The sequence below is a fragment of the Mustela nivalis genome (genome assembly GCF_964662115.1).
Source record: "Mustela nivalis genome assembly, chromosome: 1".
NCBI classification, from domain to species: domain Eukaryota; kingdom Metazoa; phylum Chordata; class Mammalia; order Carnivora; family Mustelidae; genus Mustela; species Mustela nivalis.
Genome location: NC_139020.1, coordinates 74,222,007 through 74,245,044, shown reverse-complemented (window position 1 = coordinate 74,245,044; position 23,038 = coordinate 74,222,007). Strand labels below are relative to the sequence as shown.

The following is a 23,038-nucleotide window of genomic DNA, read 5'->3' as shown; positions in this document are numbered from 1 at the left end:
GGGTCCGTCCTTTAATTGGGGCTCCATGGATAGGAGAATGCAGCTTGTCAAACAAAATTGCTGACTAAGCCTGGCCTCTAGTTGCCAGGGCAACGGGGACGAGGACAGAGGGTTTGGGCGGGAGGCCTCCGAATTCTTCTGGCAGGTCTCACAGATTTCTGTTAGGCCTGACAGCCACTACGGGGTCCGGCTGGCCAGCTGGCTGGCCTCGAGCAGCCATTCCTGACCGTGGGCCCGGGAGGGACACGCCCGGCTGGGAGCAGCGCTGCCCTGGGGAAAGAATCTGGAGTCTGGGTTTTGTCATGTGAAGAATAGCTATTTAGAGAGGTTAGAAAGTGTGGTGTTATAGCAGACCGTGAAGCATCAGTGGTGGTGGCTATTTCATGAAGAGTCTTTCCTTTAGTCACTATAATTTAACTTGTAGAAAAGCATTTCATAGAATCCGGTTGCAAGGATGATTGGGACATCAGAAGTCATGGTGTCCAACCAGTATGGGACTCCATGTGTGGTAGCCTGGCTCATTAGGTTCATTCACTGATTTGCTCAGCAAATGTTCCGATCCTAAATGCACAGCAGGGAGTGGACAAACTTGGGCCGTCCTCTCCAGTGAGCTTCAGTTCCAGCTTCCGTCAAGTCCCAGAAATAATCCATTTTCTAAAATGTCCTGGTGCTCCGATATTGTTGAGGAATAACACCAATTTGAGTCTTTTTACAAGGACCCTTTTTAAAAATGTAAATTGAACACATTTTTCAAATGTGACCACATCTGCCCAAAGGAAAAGGAGCTTCATATTTTCTGATCTTCATAAGCTCACCACGGTATGAAGAAACAGACCATTTCAAAAGCCATTCAGCTATTATTTATTTTTTTTTCTGAAGTGAAGAGAGAATATCTAAACTGTGAAGTTTTCTTTAATGTGATTCTAAGGGGTACAGAGACGGGGTTATGGTATACATCCTGAATTGAAAGAGCAGCAAACAGGCCAGGGATAAGCATTATGGCCTCAGCAAATGTCTTCCTCCAAAGGGTTAGAGTTTTGACTCTTCTTCCATACCAATGGTCTGGCAGCTGAGCATGGAAGATGAGGTATTTGAAAAAGAGAGACTCCGGTAAATGTGACAGTGAATTTCTAGAATCTCTTGGCACAGAGTTAAAGAGAAATATACATTGGGAATTTTTTTTCCTTTAAGAAGGTAAATAATTCAGTGTTTTGAAGTCCCTGAGGGTTTTGGCAGAGACAGCAACTTTGCTGCACCAGAATAACTATTTTAATGTTGGGATTTCAAAATACTGCTTTTATTTGATTTTTTTCATTTGTTTCTACTCACCGCACCCTTTATAATTAAAACAGTGCAGTCCTCCAGTTTTGTGGAACCCCTGGCCACACAGGCTTCCATCATTAGAGCACCCTCAGAAGGGTGATTGTCATCGTGTTTTCTCTGAAGCACATTCCAGCGAGGGCAGGAGCTGCTGGCTGTGGAGGCTCCTCCAGCCAAGGAGAGCCTGGGCTGCAGGATGCTTTCAACTGCTGTTTGCTTTCTCACCTCCTCTGTTGATTTATTCCACAGGCAGACTGCAGGCGAGTGGGGAGCTGGAAGGAAAGGGGGTTTGAGGTTTGCTCCCAGGGACATCTTCAACTTACAAATCAGTATTTGTCTTTCACATCCCTCTGGATATTTTACACCCCACCCCGTTGCACAGCTGCTAGGAAAGGGGTTTGGTTTTTGTTCTGTTCTGTTTTGTTTTGTTTTCTAACTCACATATAATTATTCGTTTCAGAGACCTAGATGGACAACCACAAACTCCAAAAGAGATTCTTAAGCCCTCATTTTGCAATGGTCTTTCCACCCTCAGCTTGGATAGAGAAAAAAAATACAGTTGTGGCAGGGGACAGAAGGGGTGGGGTTACTAGGGGCAGCTTTCCAGATCTTTCTGAAACCAGTCTTTAAAATCTGAACTTACAACTGTGCTTGATGTGTTGTGAGTTCCCAGGATACTAATTCCACCCGTATACGTTTAAAAGGACCATAGAATATGTCCAAGTCAGTCTTTTTCCCAGTTGGACAGGGGGAACTGTGTTTGGGACAGCTAAACAGGCTGTGTTACCCAGTCCTTCTCCATACTGCCTAACGAAGAGGGCTGGTATTTTCATTTGATAGCTGGGAAAAAAGGCTCAGAGGAAGGAGATAACTTGCCCAATTCCCACGGCCAGCAGGAGAAGGAGCCGAAAATTGGAGATCTTCTGATCCCAGCCCTTGGTTTTCCTCTCTCTGCCACACTGTCAGTCAGTATGGAGGCTAGGGCCAGATCTGGGGAAGAAGTTCGCTTGACTTCCCTATGCTTCAGTTTCCTTGTCTGTAAAATGGAGACGGTTGGGTTATTGTGAGGATGAAATACTCAAGTGCTTAGAACAGTGCTTCCCACATAGTAAATGATATGCATGCTTTAGCTAACATCTCTGCCTCCTAAAACATACAACACTATCTTTCTGTTGCCTGCCTCTCTGGACTAGGTTCTTTATTAATATGCCTTTAAATCTTTACAATGGCCCAGCAAGGTGAGTTTTACAAGCACGCTCTGTCTATGTTGTTGGTTTTCTATTTTTATTTATTTATTTTTTTCCAGATGAATAAGCTGTCAAGGAAGGTTAAGAATTTAGCTCAAGATGTTATAGGTAGGGAGTAACTGAGCTGGGATTCGAACCCCAGTCTTTCCGATTCAGGGAAGCTTTTCCTCCTCTGCCAAGCTCTGGACATGTCTAGGAGCATTTAACATTCCACAGCTGCTTGAGAATTCCAGTGGCCAGCAGCCCAGAGAATTGAGAGAGCCAGTTCCACCCCTCAGCAGGACTAGTAATTAGAAAGCCCTTCATCAGATCTGTCTCAGATCCTTGGCAGAAGGAATCTGTCTTCCTTCTTCCATGTGATAATCCATAAATAGTTTGGGAACGAAGGTACACCCCTCAGGTGTCTCTTCTGGTTAAACAGTTCTCTGCTTCTTCGTAAGACATGACACCAGCATCCCTTCCAGCCTGATTTTTCTCCTCTGGTCACTCTTTGCAAAGCGTAGAACGGAGACCTGGATGCAGCCTTGCCTGTGGAGGTTGACAGGAGGTAGGCAAGTCTGTTGGAATAGCTAGAGAAGCAGTGCTGATCTGCTGCTGGAAATGGAACAGAGGTTTGGAACATGGACATATCCAGGAGACAGGACCCACAAGGCTTGGTCCTTGTCCACATCTGTCTCCCTTTCTAGAATGCTCCGTGAGATAGGGCACTGTCTGTTCATTGCTCTGTCCCTGCTGCTGAGAAGAGTTCCTAGTACCTGGTAGTTTCTATAGTATTTTTTTTTTAAATAAATACATGTACAAATGAATGAGTTGTTATGGGGGCTTGGAGTCAGTGGACTTGGATTTTTGTACCCATGGTGATGGCACTAAGAGAAAGCTTGAAGTTGGTAGGAAGAGCTGCTTTGGTGCTAGAGGAAGAGTGGATTGTGAGATGTGGGGTATCCTACCCCAGTGGGACACTGTTATTGAGGAGTCCAGAGCTGGGAAAGGGGAAGCTGGCTGCTTGCTGAGGTTCTGGTGGTCAGGGAAGGCATTCTGGAAACTGTGGTACAACAGAACTTCTAAAGGGGGATGGGATATGGCTAGATGTTGAGGGACCCAAAGTAGGAGGAGTCTGGGAAACTGAAGGCTTGTGGGAGGACTGGATGGGGGGGACCTTGGAACGGCATCTGTGGTTAGACCTATTGGACTAGAGTGGAAGTGGGAGATGAGAGTCAGACCCAGGGGCTCAGATGTGCCTCCAGCTTAGCATTTGCTCTGTGTAGACTTGGGGGAGCGGAAGCCCCAGCAATGGTTAGAGCAGCTGCTCTAACCACTCAGGTGGTTACACCCACCCTGGGTCGGGGCCTGAGTCTAGTCCTAGACCAGCCTTGGCTGACTGAGCCTCTGTTTCCACATCCGTTTGCTGAGTCCAGTCCCACCGTCTTCTGTCTGTGGTTTAGCTGTTTTACCTTCATCAGTCCTGACGGCTGCTGCTTGGTCAAACCAAAGTCAGGCGTGTAGGGCAGCAGATGGCATGTGGTAGCCAAAATCATCCTGAGACTGGGCTTTAATTTCATACCTAAATTTAGTTGTTATTTTTGAAAAAATCCTCCCTTGTTGGGATTCAGACGTGTTAGTGACGTTAGTCCTTTTATTTCCAAACTTCGGGTTTTGTGCTGCTCTTTTTCTCCTTCATGAGCAGAAATAGGAAAGTATTTTCATTCAAAAAAAAAAAGGTACTTAAAAATATGGAACTATTACATTATGAAATGAAATATAAGTGAAGTGAAACTTCTCACTATTCTCCATGTATATTGAAAATTAATTTTATGTGATATACGAAAAAGGCTTACAGACCTGTCCTTACTTAGAAAAGAAAGAAAATTGTTTTCTTTTGCTGACTCATTGTGATGAATTCACACTTGGATTTAATCTTTCCAAGGTGAAAGTTCATCAGGAAGAAATGTCAGACCATTCAGTATGGATCAGTTCCGCCTGATGGATTGACTTCGGAGATGGTTTGGTCTTGGTTTTTGCTTTTGTTTTCTGGGATTAGAATACAGAACATGAGATGATAATAGTATTACTTAGTTCACATTTATAAAATAATCGTGTGGGTAGATGCTGTCATTTTCCCCACTTCATAAATAAGGAAGAGAGGCAGCGCCTGGGTGGTTCAGTTGGTGGAAAGTCTGCCTTTTGCTCAGGTCTTGATCCCAGGGTCCCGGGATCAAGCCCCATGTTGGGCTCCCTGGTCATCAGGGACTCTGCTTTTCCCTCTCCCTTATAAGAGCCCTGCCCCCCCCACTTGTGCTTTCTCTCTCCATCACTCTCTCTCTCAAAAAAAAAAAAAAAAAAAAATCTTAAAAAGGAAAATAAATGAGGAACAGAGTTTAACTGACTGGGAGATGGCAGAGTCAGGGTTCACATCCAAGTGTCTGGTCCCAGAATCCATGATTCTGACCAGTGTGCTCTCCTGCTTCTCTTCTGTCTTAGGAGCAGGGAAGAAAGGAGTGGGATCATCACACAAGGATGCAGTTTGTGCCTGGTTAGTTGAGATGTATACGTAGGCTGTTATTTTAATTGTATTTGTGGCTGAAGATGAGAATTGAATGTTCTTAGTGCATTTTTTCTTTTATCACTAATCACCATTTAAAATATTCCCATTTGAATTCCAGTAATATTTCTCATTTATTCATTGAGCAAATATTTGTTGAGTACCTGCTGTATGTTTAGAGTGTTATAGGCAGCAAGGATTTAGTTGTGATCATGACAAAGATGATTTCTTGCTTTGTGGAATTTTCTAACATTCTAATGGGAAAGACAAAAATACTTAAGTTGCTGTGAAGAAAATTCAATGCAATTTCTGAAGAGATAGCATTTGTAGGATGCAGACATTAAATGAGGTATGAACTTTGGGAAGATCCGGAAGGGTATGTTCCAAGCAGAGAGAACACTTGTGCAGATGCTGGCAGTAGGAAAAGCAGAGAGAAGGGGATGAGTGAGGGGAGCATATCAGAGACAAAGGAGGGGAAGTGGACAGGGCTGTCACATAGGGCTTTGTGGGCCACCATCCAGATTACTGTAGCCGGGGAACCAATGTGATCTTCATGTTGGTGGCTGTGTGGAATGACTTGTAGCCCAAGGATAATCTTGAAGAGAGTGTTGCCCCCTATGATAACTTCCTAACTCACACTAGTCTGATGTATATTTCAAAGTTGGTATTCAGGTACATTCAACACCCTCTGTATCTTGTGAGTCCTTAAAAGGTGGAACATGATAATGTGAGCCCCCTACAGGCAGAACCTAGGATTGCTTCTTTGATGACATGGAGCCTTTAGAAGAGTTGGGGAAATAACGATGCTGAGGAACGGAACTTCGGTTATCTTTAAAGTAGCAGTAGCGGGAACAGATGTGAATTGGGAGATGACACAGTAGAACATTTTCTCCAGTCTGGTATAGGGTCTTTCAACTTCAGTTTTTCTAGCTTTTTGAATTTTATTTATATATTTAACCACACACAAGCTTTCTCTTAAAAATATATGTTGTGTTGGGCGCCTGGGTGACTCAGTCGTCAAGTGGATGCCTTTGGCTCAGGTTATGATCCCAGAGTCCTGGGATCGAGGCCCACATAGGGCTCCCTGCTTGACAGGAAGCCTCCTCCCTCTCCTGCTCCCCCCTGCTTGTGTTTTCTCTCTGTATCTCTCTCTATCAAATAAATAAATAAAATCTTAAAAAAAATATGTGTTGTATCTATTTGAAATATGCCAGGAGTAATTTAAATAAAAAGGAAAGTTTAGAACTATATATTTTGTAGCTAGGTTCTGATATTTTTTCTTACAATTTTTAACATTTTACTTTCATCTTACATGTTACTATAGATGACAAAAAATTAATATATATTATGTGTGTGTATGTATATATATATACATATATATATATATTTTATACAGTGAAGTTCCAGAAATAATTCTTACTATATTTAAATTCAGACTACCTGAATATTAGAAATTCAACTAGTATTCTTAAGACTTAATGGTGAGAAAATTTTGTCAGATGGAAGGAAATGCAGCAATATCTTCAACTTGATGTTTAAAAGAGCATCTGTTTAGGGGAGTGTAGGGGAAAGGAGGGAAGAATAAGACAAGACAAGATCAGAGAAGGAGATAAACCGTAAGAGACTCTTAATCATAGGAAACAAACTGAGGGTTGATGGGGGAGGGAGTGGAGGGATGGGGTAACTGGGTGATGAACATTGGGGAGGGCACTGATGTAATGAGCACTGGGTATTATATAAGACTGATGAATCACAGACCTCTACCTCTGAAACTAATAATGCACCATATGTTAATGAATTGAATTTAAACAAATTTTTTAAAAATAAAGGAAACAACCAAAAAAGAGCATCTGTTTAGGGGTAAACCCCACATTTATTTAGAATGGTTATAAAATGAATTGTGATAGTTGAAGTTGATTTTTTTATGTTAACGAAGGTTATTGCCCAAAGGATCTGTGCACTTACAGATTATAAAGAACTAGAAATTATATCATTGACTAGATGTTTTCAGACCGTGGTTTGTGTGTGTGAGTGTGCTTGGTGGACTTTAGGCTTCTCCCACTGGTTCCGTCCCTATGATTCTTCTGTTTGAGGCCTTCAGCTGAGCTTTGGTTGGAGAATAAGGTTTCTAACGCACACTGCCTGCCGTATAAAAACATCTGTCAGAAAATATCTCTTTGTTGGTGGTGTTTTTTGCTTTTTATGGGTAACTGAAGAAAATTTGTTAGGTATTTTGATTATTTGCAACCTGGATGAAGAAAAGTGAGCCAGAAGCCCTTCCTAGACAGGATGTTTATTTAAATATTAATTAACAATGCAGTTTCATATCAATCAGGTGTCTCACGTTTTGTAAGAGTCATACTACCAAAACTGCTCATTACAGTACAATGAACTCTAGTAACCGAAAGTTTTTATTGCCGATGACTTCACTAGACCTGTCTAGACAGCAGTTACTCTCTAAAATCATAGCATGTTAGGGCTGGAAGAGATCTAACAGAGATACCGTAATTTAAATGGCCTAAATATTCTGTTTGCCGTTGTAGCCATGGTTTTGGGGTTTGAGGGATGGGAAGACCAATGACTTCAGGATGGAAAGTGGGAAACTGATAGGCATAAATATAGGAAGGGCCTAACTTTGGTTTTGGATGCAAGTATAAACATATAAAAGTATTCTTCTTTGGAAAGAGCAGCAAATTTGAAAGGAATTTGATGTCTGCTCCTGTTTGTCAAAATGGGAGAGACTCCCTGGAGGTTTTACCTAGAGAAAGTGGTTGCAGTCAGATTCATAACCCTTTGGATTGCCTCTCTGGCAAAGTCATGCCAGCCAAAACAAAACAATTCTAGCATTCTAATTTTCGCTAATGAAATCCATATGCTATCAGTTTGTTGTTAGTGGGATTGGGGTTGGCGCTGCAGGGTTCCCCACCCTTCAGCCATTTGAATCAGGTCAGCTAGATGACTAGTCAGATAGAAAAACCGATGGACTGACAAACTTGTTCACTGGCTGTTGACCTAGAACTCCTGGCTGTTGACATAGAACTGCCAACTATGATTTGATGGAGAGCCTGACTCTGTAACTCCCCAACTTTATGGGCCTGTTAGTGGCAAAGACCAGAATGTACTTGCTGGGCCAAAGGAGTTCAGCTGCTTTGATTGATTTAGATTTGGTCTGAGCACCTGGGATAAAAATAGTTTTGTCTTTGAGAAAGTGTCTTGACATCCTTATGTGACTGGGGTATTTAAACACTTGGATGGGTGGGACAGTCCCCATGTAAGTGTCCTGAGATGAAACACTTGGATGGGTGGGACAGTCCCCACGTAAGTGTCCTGAGATAGATACTAGCTGAGTTTCTCATTAACTTGGTGAATGTCAGAAAGTGACTTACGCCTGGGAAGCTTTCTCCAGAGAAAGAACAGTAATGGTTTCCTGATGATTTTGACTGATTAGGAACACACATGAAGTGCTTTGTGTTTGGTAAAAAGCTTTCATGTGAAATATACTTTGCTCCGATCCTTGTGACAATGAGTGAATAACTTGCCTCTCCCTCTGTCATATTACTGTAGGAAGCCGCCCTCTGTAGACAGCTCCCCATGGAAGCCGAGACTCTGGCCACCGTTCAGGCTGCTGTCAACCCGCCAACCATGACCCCAGACATGAGATCCATCACTAATAATAGCTCTGATCCTTTCCTCAATGGGTAAGTTAACATTTTGGAGTGACTGACTTACTTTTGCTTTATTTATTACGTGGTTTAGAGTATAATGGGTCTTTGTTTATGTTGGGGAAAGGTGGGGAGCTGGAGATTGGGGTGGGGATCAAGGGAAGCTGTCCATTTCCTGGTGTTGGTAATTGTGCTCCGGTTGTGTAAGATGTCCTTGGGGAAGCTGGGTGACTGTGCACGGGGACTGTGTACTCTTTTCACATCTTCTCTGTGGGTCTAAAATGGTTTTACAGTAAAAAATGTAATTAACACAAAGAGACAATGTTTTTAAAATATGAAACATATGAGCAAGAAGGAAAAGATTATTTAGCCAGAAATATGTTCATGAGTAGAAGTAGTCAAACCTTAATTGTAGCTTTTTAAACACAAATAAAGGACAGTTGTCTGTTTCCTGTGTCATTTCTGCCCTTGCAGAGGCTTGTAGCAAACAAACAAGTAGGATTATGGAACTTAGTAAAAACAGAAAGAGAGGTTAAAAACAAGGAGTAACTGAAATAATGAAGAAGGGGAGTTTTTAAATTTTTTATTTAGAAGTATTACAAATGCACAGAAAAATATAAAGAATAACATAAGATTTATCCAGGTATCCAACACCTAGATCCCTAGATCTTAAAGTATTATGCCATTTTTTAAAAGTATTATACCATTTTCAAATATTACACCATCCACCACTGATATCCGTTCTTTTCCCTCCCTGGTGGGAGCCACTGTTCAGAAATTGGTGTGTGGTGTGTGTCCATCACACATCTTTTTAAATTTCCTATTGCTTGCTAAAGTGTACATTCATAAGCAATATTCAACACTGTTTTCTTTTTTAAAAATTTACATAAAGGGTCTCATAGTCTATATTCAGCACAGTGTTCAAATTATTATTTTGAGATAAAAAGGAAATCAGCATCCATTTACTATGACTGGCCGGTTTTATTTGCCTAGTCTTTTCATTTCGCTGACATCGGTGTGCATGTCAGAAAATTAAAGGGAGGTGCAAATTCGGCCTCCCTCCATTCCCCAGAAGGTTGGGCAGTGTGACAGAAGTAGACTAGGTTAGGGGTTTCATGACTCTTTTGATTTGGGAATTCTTGATGTGGGCTCACACTGAAGTCTCCCCATGCTTTGCTCCCCAGAGGGCCCTACCATTCGAGGGAGCAGAGCACTGACAGTGGCCTGGGGTTAGGCTGCTACAGTGTCCCGACGACTCCGGAGGACTTCCTCAGCAACGTGGATGAGATGGACACAGGTGGGTGCAGAGCCTGCAAGTCATTGCCCTGTGCTTGCCTTTTTGTATCGTCCCTTCGGTTGTGGTCATCGGTCATCTCCCTTCTAAGTCCAACCAGAAACACTTTATCTCAACAGTAACAGAAAGGACAGCTGAAAAGCCACCCAAGCCTCAGGCACTATTATTAAATTCTAGTCCTTTCTCCTTTGTTTATACAAAATATGGTTTTACGTACAGGCACAGGATTTTAAAGTCTTCCCCCGCCCTTCCTTCCTTCTCTCTCTCTCTCTCTCTCTCCTTTGCCCTGCTTCCTACAGCCCCTGCTCACAGTTGGATTAATGCCACTGTCTGCTCTGCCGTTCTTCCACAGTGGAATATTTTTGCTGTTCTCCCTTCAGTTGTAATGTATGGGCCACTTTTCCTCTTGAGAAATGGGACTGGTTTATAGTGCTTCCCACATGCCATTTTTCTCATGTTATTAGCTGCATTTGGGAAGCCATTGGCAGGGCCATTTGGAAAGTTAAGCCACTCAGGAGATTCTAAATTGTCATCTCCCAGGTCCCAACATGGTAACGATGTCTTCCTTCAGCAGTTAAAGAGAAGAATCAATATTTTTTCTTTAAAAAAGAAAGGAAGGAAGGAAGGAAGAGTCCTTTCCCCATTGCCATTGTCCACAGTGCCTGTGTTCGTTACGCGTTCTTAGATGACTGTCATCTGTGTCGTAGTCTCTGAAGCCAGACCACTGGTCAGACCAGAGTCCAAGTCAGCCGGGCGCCTTAGGAGTGCCATCGGTTGGAGCAGCTGCCTTGGGGTCTCTCTGCAGGTCGTCATCCCTGTGTTGAGAGGCTAGCACAGACTGTCTTGTGAGGAGTCACACGGGAATAGTCTGAAGCGTTTGTTTTGTTATTTGTCGATTTATTACTTCAGTTTTCTCCTTCCTGCCTCCCTCACTTTCTTCATCTCTCTCTCTATTTTTTGGTGTGGGATTATTTTGTCCTCTTTGGAACAGCCTTATGAAGTAGCTCCTTCCTATATTTAAGGATTGTTTGCTTTCAGCTTTTAAACACTGGGAAGCCAGTAAAGATAAAAAAACAAAAGTTAAATTAAAAAAAAATTCGGGAGATCTAAATCTAAGTCTGACCCTTAAAGAAAAAAAAAAAAAAAAAAAAGATGGGTTCTGTTCTGTGGCTTTTTTTTTTTTTTTTAAAGATTTTATTTATTTGTCAGAGCACAAGAAGAGGGAGCCGCAGAGGGAGAGGTAGAAGCAGGCTCCCCACTGAGCACAAAACCCAATGTGGGATTTGATCCCAGGATGCTAGGTTCATGACCTGAGCTGAAGGCAGACACTTCATCGAATGAGCCACCCAGGCATAGCCTATGACTTTTAAAAATGGCTTCAAAGTAGGGACTATTTTGAAGCCAAAGTGTGGAATTAAGTGGTATTCTGGAAAGAACATAGTCTTTGTAGACAGGCAGCCTAAACTGAATCTCTGTTTCTCCACTTCTTGGTAGTGACTTTGGGAAAGTGCTAGAACATGCCAAGGCCTTGGATTTCTCACCTATAAGTGGGAGTAACATGCTTACTTCATGGAGTTGTGGGGAGTTATGAGATCACATAGCTTGGCCCACAGTTCTCTTCCCCCTCTTCTGAGAGGCTGAAGTAATGGACAATTTTAACTGAGCCTCCAAGTTAACCTGGTTAAGTGAGTGTCAGCTCGTGGAGTCTAGGGTCCTGTCTGTGAAGTTCTTTCTAGGAAGTAGGCATGAACCTTCCTAAGGAAAGAAAAGTAGCACAGTAATAAGATGAGGAAAAGCTGGGGATGGGCACAGCTCCAGTGTGGCTAGAAAAGGTCTATGAGATTCACTGACCACATGCTGAATGGAAACAAGCCAACCAAGCACACTTCCCTTTGCAAATCACACAAAGAAACAACAGCTGGATGTGGTGTGGAATAGAGTAAAGGGAATAGCAGGAGCAAAGGTGGGGAAATCAACCACTCTTCCAGAATATTCTGCAATAATCATACTCTTTTAAGAATTGTCTGGTTTTTCTCTCTCCTCCTTTTTAATGGATAAAACTGTTAAAGGCCAAAAAGATCACTATGTGATGACAAAGTTGATCCAAAGAGAGGTATTTTAAGATCGTTAACCTAAACAAAGAATCTTGGAACTAGCCTCCTCATGCTTGCCATGTCTGAGGAGAAAGGATAAGAGAAATTCTTTAAAATAGATTTTGTTTGGCTTAAAAAAACAAAAGTGTTCTTGAGTTATTAGTAGAGATCAGTAGAGATGAATGGTGCTAACTAGAGATGAGGAAAAAAAGACACCCAGCACTTTATTATTTTTTTTTAAAGATTTTATTTATTTCTTTGACAGAGATAGATCAGAAGTAGACAGAGAGAGGAGGAAGCAGGCTCCCTGCTGAGCAGAGAGCCTGATGCGGGACTCGATCCCAGGACCCTGAGATCATGACCTGAGCTGAAGGCAGAGGCTTTAACCCACTGAGCCACCCAGGCGCCCCGACACCCAGCACTTTAGATTGGATAGTTTTCCTGGGCAGATACTTTCATTCAGCCTCATTTCCATCTGTTATGTTCTAGTGGGCAGTAAAAGTTATTTGGGATTTCCTGTTCTGTTTTGATGCTGTTTCTTACAATGTATCAAATTCGATGTTTTGATCATGTCGAACTTGTCAGATTTGATGTTGAGGTCATGTCAAACTTGATATAATTTTCCCAAATTACTACCTTTTGCAATGAAAATCCTCTAAAATACTGCCAAGAGTCACTGATTTATATGGGTTACAGAAGAGCCATTAAGCTTTGCTATCACTAAAATGCAAGTTTGATTATGTTTCCCTCATCACTTGGAAAGATGCAGTTTTTCTCCTTGGAAAATGCATTTGGTTGAAGTGAATTATCCCAGTTTTGCTCAGAATAATGATATTTCTGTGCACAATTTCAGGAAGGCTACCGTACTTCTAAAACACAAAAGCCAATTTAACAAGCTTTTTAGAAATGATTCTAGGGTGGAAGCCGGCCTTAGTTACCAATGCTTCTGTCTCTGAGATGTATATATCTTTTTAAGATTTTATTTATTGATGTGAGAGAGAGAGCAAACTTGAGAGGGGGAAGGTGAGAGGGAGGAGCAGACCCCTTGCTGAGCAGGGAGCCTGATGTGGGACAGGATCCCAGGACTCCAGGATCATGACCTGAGCTGAAGGCAGTTGCTCAACCAACTGAGCCACCCAAGCACCATCTGAGGTATATTTTAAACCTTCAGAAAATTGATCAGGGCTATTTGAATTAATCAGTTGTTCTGATATTTGGTAATCAACAAAGAGTTCCTAGGTTTTTCTTTCTCTTAGCACAATCAACATTTATTGTATGTGTGGCAGACATTATATGGTACTTCACTCCAGTGTGCGAAGAAGGTACCTATAATCCCAATTTCGATGGATACACTGAGGGTCAGACAAGTTACGTGTGTCTAAGGTCACATGGCTAAAGAGCCCAGTCCACGGGCACAAAGGTCAGTTTGTTTTCTTGTCCACTATTGTTCATAAAGAACATGTGTTCTTCACGTCCTATCCCAGAAGTCTCATTTTCCTGGAACAGCGTGTTCTCAGCTGTGTTCTGTAGACTCCAGTTCCATTAGTATATAGGTTCTGCCAGAATAGGATTGAATGATTAAATGGGTTGAGGTAATAGCGGCTTCAACAAAAGAAAACAGATCTCTTTACAGCAAGATTTCTTTGAACCTTCAGTGCTCACGTGCACTGTGACCCGTACACATTGTAAGAAAAGTAGATAGTTCTGGGGTGCCAGGTGTGTGTGTGTGTGTGTTGGGGGGGTAATCTGCAGAATTCCCTTTATAAACTATTTCGAAAATGATCCCCAGAGCCATCAATGAAGACAGGTTTTTGTTTTTGTTGTTGTTAAAGATTTAATGTATGTATTTGACACAGAGAGATAGGGAACACAAGCAGAGTGGTGGGAGAGAGGGAAGCAGGCTTCTTGCTGAGCAGAGAGCCCGATGCAGGGCTCAGTCCCAGGACCCTGGGATCGTGACCCCAGTTGAAGGCAGATGCCCAACGACTGAGCCACCCAGGTGCCCCCGAAGACAGCTTTTTAGTAACAAGGTTAAAGAAAACTCTTCACTGCTATCTTTGAACATAAAAAGAGGGAGGACATGGGTAGATCTAAGCTTCACAGTGAAATCCTTAGAGTATAGCTGGGTGATAAGGCATTTTTACAGGGAGGGACTGTCTTTGACAAAATAGCTCTTCGTGCAGCCGTCATGGGAAAACACAGATCACAGCCTTCCTGTGCTGCTTTGCTGTCTCCTGGGCTTATCCACTGTGGGCCCTTATCTGGGCTCTGTCTACCCAAGACAAAGAAAGGTTCACCCAGCATCTCTGCATCTCCTACGAGGGAGCATCACCAACTCAGTTTCAGGACCGTGGTAGCTGAAATTTTTCAGAGAACTGAACTATTTTAGACAGGCAGCCATAGAATCTTCCGTTTACATGGAAGCCTGGTGGCAATGGAGGTGAGCATTGGGTTAACTTCTCAAGAGCTTAACAAACGGAATGACAATGGCCACCTTCTGTTCTGTTCTAGGGGACAACACAGGACAGACAGCCATGAACATCAATCCTCAGCAGACCCGCTTCCCTGATTTTCTCGATTGTCTCCCGGGAACAAATGTGGACCTAGGAACTTTGGAATCTGAAGATCTGATCCCCCTCTTCAATGATGTGGAGTCTGCGCTGAACAAAAGCGAGCCCTTTCTAACCTGGCTGTAATCGCTACCGTTGTAACTTGGATGCAGCTGTGACCTGACATTTCCTGGGCCTCTTGGCAAAAAGCAATGGAGCAGAGTCAGTCTGCAGGTGTACTCCATGACTCCCTGCTCCCTCCTTTCCATGCGGCCAGTTTCATCATTGCCTGGATTTGGTTAACAGTAACTTAAGTTATAACAGTTAAGTGTTCTCCTTTCAGTTTCCGCAGGCCTGCATTCCCGTGAGGGGCTCTGCGTCGTTCTTCTGCAGAGCTGAGGATGGAGAATTGCTTCTCTCTTTTTCTCTCTGCCACCCCATGACTAAGCTTGATGGGTGTTAGTTGAAATTTATGCATCAGATTGATTATAAACCATAAAAAAACTGACCACAGGCAGTGACTTGTGACAGGCGGGCTCGGTCCAGGAAATGTACACAAAATTAGAGCTGATTGATGGGGTTTCAAAAACTGTTGATGACAGTAGTACCGAATGCTTTAAAAAAAAAACCGCTTAACTCGAGCTTTAAAAATCATTGTATGGATAGTACATGTCTGCTGTATGGGATACAATGTAGTTTTGAATCCATGCTGGTTCTGATGGTTCTTTTTACTCTGTATCTGCAAAGGCACACGCGGTCCTTTTGTAGTTGGTCCTTCATCATGACTTCACTGCGTAGCGTCTAGACAATTCATCCTTCCAGCAGGAGAAGAGCAGGGACCGTGAGTCATAGTTCCTACCCTACAGATCTTATGAAAGAGACCAGTTTGGTACTAATTACGAGCATTTATTAAACAAAACCTTTTTTTTTTTTTTAATTACAAGTTGGATTTTTTTTAATTGCAGCTTAGAATTTGATGTTTATTTCATAAAGCACTATAATTTTGTAGCTGATGACAAAGGTCAGCCAACTGTTTTTGATAAATCAGCAGTGACTGTATTTTTTTGTCTTTTGCAACAGTTCTGAAAACATCAGCACGACCTAGCTTTCAACCCAACAGCACACACAGCAGAGAAACTGTTGCTTTTTATATGCTAAAGCCTTATCAGTTTTGCTTTCCAGATCTCAAGTGCTTAAAAGAATCTTATCTATGAAACTGTTTGAAGGATGAAGCAGATCTCTGACTGACGTGTTAAAAAAAAAAAAAAAACACAAAACAAAACAGCAAAACCCTCTGAAGGGTGTATGGTGGAGACTTGTGTTTCTGAATTCAGTAAAATGGATTCCTCAGTATATTATCCTAACCCTGTTTGCTACAGTTGGTATAAAAAGGCATGAAATATGTACTCAATACCTCTTATGTAACCAAAAACATTTTTTATTAGCTTTTAAGGACTGAGAGAGAGCATCAGGTTCACCCGGCGCTTGCTCTGCCTACATTGCCATGAAGTCCTCAATCGTTGAATATTTTGAACTGACATTATTTATAATCTATGAATTTAATACCTTTTTTTGAAAGACATTAATAATTCAGGTCTCTGAGAGGAACCTTCAATTCCCAAGGGGGCTTATCTGTTGGGAATCTTAAATAAGATCATTTTCCATCTATCAGAATAGAGACAGGCAGCATACATTCTATCTGGTTGGAAAGAAGGCAAGTGAAAAGGGCAGAGATGAAGTATTGAAGTCGCAGTAGATAGTGGAAGGACACTAGTTGGGGAAGTGGAAACTGACAAGTCAGAATACCCCAAAAGCTAGATGAGCAGGATGCTAGGAGAGGTACCCAAAAGAACAAAGCAACAATTTTCTACTACAGCTTTTATTACCAGAAGACTGTTGTAGAAGAAAGGGCTTTGGTGCACTTTATGGGGGAGTAGGAGGGTCAGGGCTTTGTGGCCCTGTCCAGGCTGACGTGGAGCGTGTCTGTGGACAAGAGCATGGGCCTGCTGTTGCTTCCAACACAATGAAGTGATTTCTTTTTCCTGAAGGACCCATGGTTTATGTTCAGATTCCTTTCCTCTCTCTAAGCGCTCAGAGAGAGCAGGGTAGATGTTTGTGTTTGCTACTAAATTGAAGGGAGCACTATCTCTTTTTCTCTTTTGTGAGCAATAATTGCAAAAAGAGTTGTACATTCTTTCTAAGAAAAACAAAAAACAAAAAACAAGGGACCTAACAAAACTGAGCAGTGTTACTGTATTTTTTAAAAATATTTTTATAGTCTCCTTTTCAGGTTATTATGTGTAAAAGAAACAGATACCCCTCTTTTTTAAAGTAGTTAAAACATCGGTGATTTGTATTATCAATTTTTAGAAGTAATTTCCTAGTAAGCTTGTGACATTAGAAGACACTAGAAGAATTTTTTTTAGTGCAATTAGCTGGAACATACATTAACGAACGTAACAAATATTTTTCCAGAATGAAATATGAACCATGACTACATGTTTACTAATGGACAAAGCCAGATGTGATTTTTTTTTGTTGTTGTTGTTTTTAAGGCCATAAAAATATGGCCTTTGTTAAAGAACACTAAAGCTAGAAATCTAAACATAAGAACAACTTTTAAAGGGTTTTTTCTATTATTGTGTTAAGACCCCTGCAGAATTCATGATAAGGTGCTATTTATATTTCTCATTATAAAAGAACTGCCAGGATATCCCATCTTTTCAGTCCTAACTCAGTAAATTTCAGCATTTCATCCAATAACTTTGCCACGGGAAATGGAAAACTAATTCCCAAGGCATCGATATCCTGATAGAAAACATTTTCTTGAAGTAAATACATTGTCAAAACGTGTTGGCAATTCTACTAAGTCCAAGTAATTGTTAGTGTTTCACCAGCATATTTAGAATGTAAGATGCCATTTCTTTCACTGATTGTACAGCATGTGGGAGCACGGAAGACAGAGTAAGACATTTTGTGTGGGGGGTGGGGGTGCCGTTGACCCCGGTGTCATTGAAAAGCTCTCTGTAGAAGAAGGTGAGAGAAGTGTTGCTATAATTAAGTTGTGTTCTTATGACATAATTAGAAAGTAACTTCTGAAAGTACAACTTTTATGAGAAAAATAAGCTGTTTAAAAAAAAAAGGAAATTGTAGATTAATTTGATTGGGAAAATGGGTGATTGACAGAGACTGTTTCCCTAATACACTACATCATTTATGTGCTCATACTTTAACTTTTTAAAAAATTTACTTCTACGTTTTGTAATATGACATATGTGTGTTTATTTGTAATTTAGAAAGCTCTGCCTGCAGAGGGTATGCAGCCAAATCAATCCTATCAAACCATTTTACCTGGAGTTTGGTACTGGTTTTTACTTCTCTGATTCTGTATAAGAAAAATAAATACAATTGAATTTCCACTTGGAGCCTTTGTCTTTCCATTATTTGTGTGCGTTCCTTAGTCAAGGCTTTGGGTGGTACCGAAGAAGGGCTTATGTAAGTCTCCTGGCAGACCATGAAAGGAAGAAAATTTTGTAGGCCAACATTGTTTTGGCTCAAATGTCTCGTCTTCAATATTCTAAGTATTCGCAGAATATCCTGGTTTCCCCTTTGTTTGAAGCAGCCCACTGAGTTTTTTTTTTTCTTAAGTGTGTGTATATGTATAATTTACATCATACATATAATTTACATCTTATATATATAATTTATTTTTAAAGTCACGCTGTCCTTCCAACACCCTCACAGATTTGATAGGTATTCAGATTTGATAGATATTTGATATTTGATATTTGATAGATGATAGAGATGTCAGAACTATAGGATCCTCAGTCTTTTCTGTGTTGCTAATGTTATAGCATGGCTTCCTGTTACCAAACTAAGAACAGCTTATCATTCATTCTGAGTGTGGGCTCGTGATAGTATATTTTCTCTGTCCCTTGAGTCCCTTGATTCCCTTGATTCTCACTGTTGTAATATCTTTCTCCATTCCACAGAAACATTAGGTGAGAGCACTCAGGGAAAGAGTATTTTCAAGCAGGAACTAAACAACAGAAGAGATGCTGGTGGGAACAGCTTACCAACATTCCAGAGCCTTAAGTCTCATGCATCTTTTTTTTTAAATAATTTTTTAAAAATTTCCAGGATAATTAATGTACAGTGTTCAATTTCTCTCAGGTGTGCAATGTAGTTATTCGGCAATTCTGTACCTTACTCAGACCTTACTCAGTGCTCATCGCGATAAGTGCACTTTTAATCGCCATCACTTATTTCCTTCATCCTCTCACCCACCTCCCTCTTATCCATCAGTTTGTTCTCTAGAGTTAAGAGTCTGTTTTTATCTCTTTTTTTCTTTGTTTCTTAAATTCCACCTATAAGTGAAATCATATGGTATTTGTCTTTGTCTTATTTCACTTAGCATTATACTCTCTTGCTCCACATAGCAAACGGCCAGATTTCATTCTTTTTTATGGGGGAGTAGTAGTCTGTTCTGTGTGTGTACCCCCATTTTTTTATCCATTTCATCTGTGGATGGACACTTGGGCTGCTCCGTAATTGGGCTATTGCAAATAATGCTGCAGTAAACATACAGGTGCCTGTATCTTTTCAAGTTAGCGTTTTCATATTCTTTGGGTAAATATCCAGTGGTGGGATTACTGGATCCTAGGGTAAGTTCTATTTTTGATTTTTTGAAGAACCTCCATACTGTTAACCACACCACAATGGCTGTGCCATTCCCATCAACAGTGCATGAGGGTCCCTTTTTCTCCACATCCTCAACAACACTTAGGTTTGTGTTGTTGATTTCAGCCCTTCTGACAAGTGTGAGGTGATAACTCGTTGTGGTTGTGATTTGCATTTTCCCGATGATGAGTGATGTTGAGCATCTTTTTTTTTCTCCTGTAGAATAAGTTGGACCTTTTTTACAGAAGAAAAATAATGATACATGCTATTTTCAAGCTTTCGTTTTTTTCTCTTGATAATAATAATGATACTACTAATAGTTACTGATCATTTACTATGTGCCAAGCACTATGCAAAAACACATGATAGGTATTATCTAATTTAATCTGCATAGTGACCCTAACATTTCCATATTATCCTTACTTTATAGATGAAGGATTTAAGAGGTTAAATCTTTTGCACAAGATTATAGAGCAAGCAACAAATATGCCCAATATATTACGGGCAACCTTCCCTGCCAGTACACATAGTTGTATACTGGATTATTTTTAACATTATTTTGTATGGATGTCCCCTATTGCAAACCAGTGGATTCTTTTTAGTTTTTTGCCTTTATAGTAGTGCTGTAGTAACCAGCCTAGTCTCCTGTGAATATGGCTGGAGGGTAAATTTCTAGGAAGGGAATCATGACATCATGCGATCTTAAATTTTGATAAATTCTGTCAAAACATTTTTGAAAGGACTGTACCATTTTATATTTCCAATAACAACAAATGCAAAGGCCTGGCTCACCATTGCCAATCTGGAGCTGAATATTGCCTCTGTTTTGTTTTGAAGATTGAGAAATTTTCCTACAAACATGAGGTTTCAAAACCATAAATAATCAAACCAGATTTGAATAAACATGAACATTTGGAGTTTTTTTTCCCCTCTCATTGTACATTCTATAAAATATTTGGGAAGATAAGTACAATATATGAAGTTCCAAAATTGGATGAAAGTTGTATTTCCTATCAATAAATATAATACAAATTAGTGTCTTGTTTTTGTTTTTCTTCCAGCTTTATCAAGATAGAGACACACTGTGTAAGTTTAAGGTGGATGGTGTAGTGATTTTATGTATGTATATCCTGCACAATGATTACCACAAAATGATTACCTCACACAGCTATGATGTGTGTGTGTGTGTGTGTGTGTGTGTGTGTGTGTGGTTAGAACTTTTGACTAACTCTTAAGTCTGTACAGGTAGAAATACCTTCCTGTTACAGCCTGTGTTTCCTTTTTTTTTTTTTTTCCAGTTTGCATTTCTTGAATTAATAGTGAAATTGATACTTTCATAATACCGTTACTTATAGTGGGCGATGTCAGTTCCCCACCCAGATCACCTTAGATTCTCTTTACTGTTTCGTGCACCCCATCTCCCACCCTGGTGTCTTTTTGCTTCCAACAGCTAACACCTGTAACTCCTTTTTAAAAAGGATCACAGTTACATTGCTCCCGCACGTGCAGAGATCTAGATGCATAGGAATTTACGTTCTATAACATGACCTTTAGCCAGCAGTGGGTGGGTATGTAACTGACATGTCAAAGTCCCTGGTGGGACCAGACAGAGACTGCCTTCTACGGGACTTGGCCTGAGACACACTCTCGCTTTGTTTCCTCCATTTTCCTGTCTTGTTTCCCCCATTCTCTTACCAATTTCCCTTGTAAATACCCCATTCCTTGAAAAACCCTTTCTTAAACAGCTCTTCTTTAGTAAATAGTTGCACATGAGTCCTTGTATCAGGGTCTGCTTCTGAGAACCAGACCTAAGCTAATATCCAGAATATACGATAAACTTGCGTGTTAACGAGAGAAACAGTCCCATAGAAATATGGGCCAAGGATATGAATTGAAAATGTATAGGTCAGGGAACTGGGGGCCAAACAGCTTGCCAACTCCATTACTAATCAGAAAAATGGAGATTAGACAGTAGTGATTGACCATTCCATTTCTACCAAACAGCAAGATGAAAAAGACTGCTGACACCTCTGGTTAGCTAGGAAATGCGGTAACAGGAACCCTACTACACCGTTGGGGGCAGCATAAGCTGTTAAAAGCACGAAGAGGACACCTAGTGTGTTTTACTGACCATATCTCCACTGTATTCCCCAAATAAGTGAGTAGTTTCAGAAGGGACAGACAGGGAAGGGGGGCTGGCTGCTAAACAGGGGAGAGGGAACTTCCGAGATGATTTGGTTGAGTACACAAATATGTCACCCATCAATGGGGTGACCCGCATTGCCACCAAACTAGCTCACAGCTGGGACTTGTAAATGTATCCAAGTTGCCTTTCTTTTTTTTCTTTTAGGATTATGAATATGTATTTATATTTTCAATTAAAAAATTATAGCTGCTGAATTTAAGATTCTTTTTCCTTAAGACACCAGTTTTTAAAAATTACAATTAATATTGTGTAGCTATTGGGACACCTGCATGGTTCAGCTGGTTAAACAACTGCCTTCGGGTCAGATCATGATCCTGGAGTCCTGGGATTGAGTCCTGCATCGGGCTCCCGGCTCCACATGGGGAGTCGTCTTCTCCCTCTGACCTTCTCTCATGCTCTCTCTCTCACTCTCTCACTCTCTCAAGTAAATATTAAAAAAAAAAAATACTGTGTAGCTATCAAAGCTCCTGGATATATTTTTTACTTACTGTCCATTGAGGGCCCATATGAAAGTATTGTACAAGTAAAATCTAGAGAATTTCTGCTATCTGCCTTGTTGCCCAGAGTGGTTTGATACATGCAATGGATTAAAATGAATATAAAATTAATCAGACACATTATGTCATGTTAAACTTTCTGGATGAGTTTCTGGTCCCTAGAGCTAGATGGGCTGTGAATTTTGGCTCTAAAACAGAATGGGCCTCAGAAAGTCTGGTATATTAGGGTCCTCCAAGCAGAACTCCTTAGGACTTTCTCTGGAATGCTCCCAAATTTCAAGATTCATCAAAACAATTAGCCAGTGCATTTTATTTTTTCGTTGTCTCAGATGGCTTTGAGAAACTGATAAGGCTTTAGGTGTTGTTCACAGTTAAGTCGCTCCCACACACATTTTACCCTCCCGTTCCAGGTGGCTCATAGTTCACTGATACCCTTCCATTGACCTTAGAATTTGCAATTTTTTCCTATAGGCTGTCCTTTGAAATAGGTTCCTTATAGTAGCTTAAAAGTGTGAGATGTTAAAGCCTTAATTGTAGTTCACAGAGATGTGTAAGTTGTGTTTAGAAATAATAAGTGCTGGGGTCACAGAGTCTACCATGAAGCTTAAGTGTCCTAAATGGACCCTTCTGCTTGTAAATCATTAGGTCATATTAGAAATTGAACAAAGTGATACATGCCTCCTATGTTTGCAGTCTGAGGACCAGAAATAGGGTGACAAAGTGTCCTAGTCTGCTTGGGACAGAAGAGCTTCCCAAGTCTTAGGACTTTTCAGTATTAAAATTGGGGAAGTTCCAGAAAACTGGGAAAGTTGGAAAGTATGCATCATGCACTCACTGGCAGGACTGGCTACATAAATTGTGGGACCCCCATGCAGAATGAAAACATGGGGCCTTGCTCAAATGTATTAAGAATTGACCTTAGAGCATTAAACTGTGGGGCTCCTATGAGGG

The 23,038-nt window shown here is 40.9% G+C and overlaps 1 protein-coding gene across 2 annotated transcripts in view; it reads left to right on the top strand.

The window, feature by feature from the left end:
* WWTR1 (WW domain containing transcription regulator 1) overlaps window positions 1-18,129 on the top strand; it is a 139,057-nt gene extending 120,928 nt beyond the window's left edge. For both annotated transcript variants that reach the window (XM_082682196.1, XM_082682195.1), the window contains exons 5-7: window positions 8,671-8,804; window positions 9,953-10,065; window positions 14,667-18,129. In XM_082682196.1, the coding sequence (XP_082538322.1) occupies window positions 8,671-8,804; window positions 9,953-10,065; window positions 14,667-14,851 (432 nt within the window). In that variant the 3' untranslated portion in view covers window positions 14,852-18,129. The remainder of the gene's footprint in view (window positions 1-8,670; window positions 8,805-9,952; window positions 10,066-14,666) is intronic.
* The last annotated feature ends 4,909 nt before the right edge of the window (window positions 18,130-23,038 follow it).